This window comes from Carcharodon carcharias, chromosome 7, assembly GCF_017639515.1.
Source record: "Carcharodon carcharias isolate sCarCar2 chromosome 7, sCarCar2.pri, whole genome shotgun sequence".
Lineage (NCBI taxonomy): Eukaryota > Metazoa > Chordata > Chondrichthyes > Lamniformes > Lamnidae > Carcharodon > Carcharodon carcharias.
This window is the reverse complement of record NC_054473.1, coordinates 110,271,967-110,278,808: the sequence shown is the minus strand read 5'-3', so window position 1 is coordinate 110,278,808 and position 6,842 is coordinate 110,271,967. Positions and strand designations below refer to the sequence as shown.

The 6,842-nt window shown below is 38.8% G+C and overlaps 1 protein-coding gene across 1 annotated transcript in view; it reads left to right on the top strand.

Moving 5' to 3' along the window:
- Positions 1-2,734: 2,734 nt before the first annotated feature.
- cog4 (component of oligomeric golgi complex 4) overlaps positions 2,735-6,842 on the top strand; it is a 64,322-nt gene continuing 60,214 nt past the window's right edge. The window contains exon 1 of the mRNA XM_041191555.1: positions 2,735-2,879. Within this exon, the coding sequence (XP_041047489.1) occupies positions 2,748-2,879 (132 nt within the window). The 5' untranslated portion in view covers positions 2,735-2,747. The remainder of the gene's footprint in view (positions 2,880-6,842) is intronic.

The following is a 6,842-nucleotide window of genomic DNA, read 5'->3' as shown; positions in this document are numbered from 1 at the left end:
CCAACAGTGTATATATGAGAAGGGTATGAAGCAGCTCAATCTCACTTCAGCTACCCCTTTTCCTCAAGGAGTCAGGCTGGGGCCCTCGGGCCGCCATAGGGTGGAGGATCAGCAGGTATACTCCCCTGGGCCATCCATCCAGGTGACTCCAGGAGTGTCCGGCCCATTCGAATCTCCTCTTCCTGTGGCCTCAGCAGCTCCATCTCCACAGCTCGAGGAGGGTGTCACTGCCACACAGCAGGTCCCTGAAAGCAGGCTGGTGCCCTCCAGGTCTCAGACCACCAGAGGATACCTGCCAAGGTAATGACAGTCAGCAGGATGCCTGCCACTCCACTGTGGATGGCCAGGGAGCACCAAGACGTAGTGGCAGGATTACATAAGTTAAGAAGATGTAACTCTTTTTGGAGTTAAACAATTAAACTAAATTAACAAAATGAAGGACAAATCAAGCACAAGCACAGCCTGGGTATGTGTGTTAATCACTTGTTCACTATTGTCAATAAATCAATACACTCCCAAGAATATCTCACTGCCTATGGCTCCTTGTTCTGATGAGCAGTGTTCATGTCACACAGATGCGAAACCTTTCTGCACAGGGTAAAGGCAAGTGTCTCAGTCCAGGGCTTCTTCCCTGTGCTTTGTGCAGCCTTCAGACCAAAGTGATGGTCCAGCCTCACACTCCCTGGACACATTACTGATGCCTGCAACTTGATGGTGCTCATCATTGCTGCCAGAATGTCATGGGTAGGTGTCACAGAGTTCCGTCATTCTCTCTGTGTGTTCTTGGCACCTTAAAGGTGGGGCTGGCCCCCCCATCTCTTCAGCATCTGTGACCAGTGACACTGTGCTTCTGAAGGGGCCAGGTTCTGAAGGCGGACAAAGGATCAGGTGCTTCTGAAGTTTCATGGCTGCATCTCTATGATATGACCCTGATCACAGAGCCCAAGTGAGCTGCCCTCGGCCAGACATGAGTCAGACATTCTCAGAGGCTATGTGAAGACCTATGGAGTGTCCTCACTGCATGTCGTCATCATCCCCTTGCAATCGAGCAACTATTAGGCCTTCCATGACAGGAGCCTTAACGCATCCTGGAGAGTGCTAGCCATCACTTGGATGATCAGAGTTTAGTGCACTGCATGGCTGCCCGAAACCCCACCCACATCCGCCCCACTCCACCTGGCCGATTGGTGGGAGCTTCGGCCACTGGACTGCATGCTGGCTCTCAGCTCAGACACAAGCATTCTCCTCACCTGCACTGCACTGTTAGCTTGAACCATTGGGGAGACTGGTCCAGACCTGAATGATGACATTGCAAGGGGCTGTGAGTGCCCCCACCAGTGACTGCTCCTTGGCCAGCTTTAGCAAGGAGATTGCACAAAGTGTCCAGTCATCCAACTATTCTGCAGTCCACTAAAATGCTCATTACTTTGCAGTCTGTGCCCAAGGGGTCAAAAGCTCTGGAGCACTTGGTGGCACTTTGATGCCTCTGCATTTCTTGGGTGGGCAGATAAGTTAGAAGCCTGACTCCAAACATATCATTGGCTGCACCTGAACTGTCTCAGTTGCAGAGGAAAGGTCACTTTATATAAGGTATCCCTAATGAGTGACTGCTTCTCTCACCCACCCCTCCCCCACCCAGAATGCTTGTGCATTACATTCAACTGCAGGGTAGCCCTAACACTCCCCTCAAGCCACCTCAACCACATTGCAGCCCTCATGCACCCCCCCCCCCCCAAGACACTTCAGCCACAGAGCTGCCCTTGCCCACCACCCCTCCACCCCCGCCATGTCACCTCAACCCCAGGGCTGCCCTTCCCCCTCCCAACCCCGAATACTCCTCAAGCTTGAAGTCCAACAGGCGACCCTGGTGAGCTCTGCGCAACGTGACTGCGTACTCACCTCCCGGTTCCCCTCAAAATGCAGCCTGCCACGTGCATGCCTTTTATATACTATTGTGAAACACGTTGGCAGGAAAACCTGCCGACGTTTGCGGACAATCCAGATAGGAGTGGGGTGGGGAGTGATTCCGGCGGGCAGGCATAATAATGGTATGCAGATGTATTACAATGAGGTTCCCTATGTCTGATGGTGGGAAACATGGCCCACCGTTGGTGGGCTGAGAGGACAATCACAAACTGGTTTCACGCTGTCATGAAACCGATTGGGCCATATTGTCCGCTTATGACACCAAACACACCCAACACAGGGCGGGCACAGAAAATCCCGGCCACGGCTAAAGTATTGGTGTGGTAAAGAGGGTAAGTGGGGGGGTGGGGGGGGGGGGGGGGTGGATGGGATTAAGGCAGAAATACAAACAGTCTAAAGATTAAAAAAAGGGATGAGAGCAAAGGCATTAATAGTGTTAATGCTAATGGAAACACTACAGGTCTGCAAAAAAACAAGAAATAATAACAAAGTAGTTAATAAAAATGCAATAAAAGTATTAAAAATGATAAGTTAAGGAGTGCTTGTTGCAAGAGCAAAAAGAACTCTAAAAAGTGATACCTAGAAAAGAAAAAGTCAGTATTTGGGTCACTTGATCAAAGCTGAAAAGCTGCAGTTGATTTGTGCAGTATCAGGGGGCCCAATTTGTGTGTTTTTGTACATATAGATTGTTTCTGGGTTGGAAAGAGTCAGTTCAATATCCTTCCCCCTGCCCTGCTCTCGAGGCCATCTTGGCTCGGGGGCGGGGCGGACACCGCCAGAAGTAGTTAACCCGGAAGTGGTTGCCCGGGGTGACGGTGAAGATGGCAGTCGCTTCCATGTCGGGCGGTGTTGGCCGGAGCAATTGCTGCTCGAGTCTGACCATGGAGCTTTTGGAGGGGCTGACGGAGATCGCCGAGTTGCAAGAGGCCTACAGCAAACTGTGCAGCGAGGAGGTGCGGCTGGGGCGGCGGGGGGTTAGACCGAGAGGGATAGAGTGTCTGCTGGCGGAGACTGAAGCACTCCAATCATATATTTACATCATCATACAATATATCACTTCGATCATATATTTACATTATCATACAATATATCACTTCAATCATATATTTACATTATCATACAATATATCACTTCAATCATATATTTATATCATCATACAATATATCACTTCGATCATATATTTACATCATACAATATATCACTTCAATCATATTTATATCATCATACAATATATCATTTCAATCACATATTTACATCATACAATATATCACTTCAATCACATATTTACATCATACAATATATCACATCAATCATATATTTACATCATCATACAATATATCATTTCAATCACATATTTACATCATATAATATAGCACTTCAATCACATATTTACATCATACAATATATCACATCAATCATATATTTACATCATTATACAATATATCATTTCGATCATATATTTACATCATACAATATATCACTTCAATATATTTACATCATCATACAATATATCACTTCAATTCATATATTTACATCATCATACAATATATCACTTCAATTCATATATTTACATCATACAATATATCACTTCAACCATATATTTACATCATCATACAATATATCATTTCAACCATATATTTATATCATCACACAATATATCACTTCAACCATATATTTACATCATCATACAATATATCACTTCAATCATATATTTACATCATCATACAATATATCACTTCAATCATATTTATATCATCATACAATATATCATTTCAATCACATATTTACATCATACAATATATCACTTCAATCACATATTTACATCGTACAATATATCACATCAATCATATATTTACATCATCATACATTATCACTTCAATCACATTTACATTGTACAGTATATCACATCAATCATATATTTACATCACCATACAATATCACTTCAATCACATTTACATTGTACAGTATATCACTTCAATCACATATTTACATTGTACAGTATATCACTTCAATCACATATTTACATTGTACAGTATATTACTTCAATCACATATTTACATCATACAATATATCACATCAATCATATATTTACATCATCATACAATATATCATTTCGATCATATATTTACATCATACAATATATCACTTCAATATATTTACATCATCATACAATATATCACTTCAATTCATATATTTACATCATCATACAATATATCACTTCAATTCATATATTTACATCATACAATATATCACTTCAACCATATATTTACATCATCATACAATATATCATTTCAACCATATATTTATATCATCACACAATATATCACTTCAACCATATATTTACATCATCATACAATATATCACTTCAATCATATATTTACATCATCATACAATATATCACTTCAATCATATATTTATATCATCATACAATATATCATTTCAATCACATATTTACATCATACAATATATCACTTCAATCACATATTTACATCGTACAATATATCACATCAATCATATATTTACATCATCATACATTATCACTTCAATCACATTTACATTGTACAGTATATCACATCAATCACATATTTACATTGTGCAGTATATTACTTCAATCACATATTTACATCGTACAATATATCACATCAATCATATATTTACATCATCATACAATATATCACATCAATCATATATTTACATCATCATACAATATATCACTTCAATTACATTTACGTTGTACAGTATCACTTCAATCATATATTTACATTGTACAGTATATTACTTCAATCACATATTTACATCATACAATATATCACTTCAATCATATATTTACATAATCATACAATATATCACATCAATCATATATTTACATCATCATACAATATATCACATCAATCATATATTTACATCATCATACAATATATCACTTCAATCATATATTTACATCATCATACAATATATCACTCCAATCATATACTTACATCATACAATATATCACTTCAATCATATATTTACATCATCATACAATATATCACTTCAATCATATATTTACATCATACAATATATCACTTCAATCATATATTTACATCATCATACAATATATCACACCAATCATATATTTACATCATCATACAATATATCACTTCAAATATTTACATCATCACAATATATCACTTCAATCACATATTTACATCATACAATATATTACTTCAATCATATATTTACAATCATCATACAATATATCACTTCAATCACATATTTATATCATACAATATATCACTTCAATCACATATTTACATCGTGCAATATATCACTTCAATCATATATTTACATCGCACAGTATATCACTTCAATCATATATTTACATCGTACAATATAACACTTCAATCACATATTTATATTGTACAATATATCACTTCAATCATATATTTACATCGTACAATATATCACTTCAATCACTTATTTACATCGTACAGTATATCACTTCAATCATATATTTGTATCATCATACAATATATCACTTCAATCATATATTTACATCATACAATATATCACTTCAATCATATATTTACATCATAACAATAAATCACTTCAATCATATATTTACATCATCACACAATATATCACTTCAATCATATATTTATATCATCATACAATATATGACTTCAATCATATTTACATCGTAAAATATATCACTTCAATCACGTATTTATTTACATCATACAATATATCACTTCAATCATATATTTACATCATACAATATATCACTTCAATCATATATTTGTATCATCATACAATATATCACTTCAATCATATATTTACATCATACAATATATCACTTCAATCACATATACATCATATCCAATCTCTCCTCATGACTAAAACTCTCCAGCCCAGGCAACATCCTGGTAAATCTCCTCTGCACTCTCTCTAGTGCAATCACATCCTTCCTATAATGCTGATTTCAGAACTGCATGCAATACTCTAGCTGTGGCCTAACCAGCGTTTTATACAGTTCCAGCATATCCTCCCTGCTCCTGTATTCTATGCCTTGGCTAATAAAGGCAAGTATCTCATATGCCTTCTTAAACACTTATCTACCTGTCCCACTACCTTAAGGGACCGGTGGACATGCACAAGGTGCTTCTGATCCTCGGTACTTCCCAGGATCCTACCCTAAAAAAATTGCGCATTCCCGTGCTTTGTTGGTCCTGCCCAAGTGCATCACCTCACACTTATACGAATTAAATTTCATTTGCCACTGATCAACCCGTCTATATCCTCCTGTAATCTAAGGCTATCCTCCTCACTATTTACCGCCCACCAATTTTCGTGTCATCCGTGAACTTACTGATCAACCCTCCTACATTCAAGTCTAAATCGTTTATATATACCACAAACAGCAAGCGACCCAACATCGATCCTTGCGTAACCCCACTGGACACAGGCATCTAATTACAAAAACACTCCTTGACCATCACCCTCTGCTTCCTGCCACTCAGCCAGTTCTGGATCCAAATTGCCTTGGATCCCATGGGCTATTAACTTCGTTAACAGTCTCCCATGCTGGACCTTAACAAAAGCCTTGCTGAAGTCCAAGTAGACTACATCAAATGCATTGCCCTCATCTACACACCTGGTCACCTCAGAAAAATTCAATCAAATTGGTCTGACATGACCTCCCCTTAACAAAACCATGCTGACTGGCCTTGGTTAATCCCTGCCTCTCCAAGTGTAGGTTAATTCTGTCCCTCAGAATTGCTTCCGATAGTTTCCCCACCACTAAGGTTAGACTGACTGGCCTGTAGTTCCCTGGTTTATCCCTTCCTCCCTTCTTGAATAACGGTACCACATTGGCTGTCCTCCAGTCCTCTGGCATTGAGGTACTGAAAATTATTGCCAGCGCCCCTGCTATCACA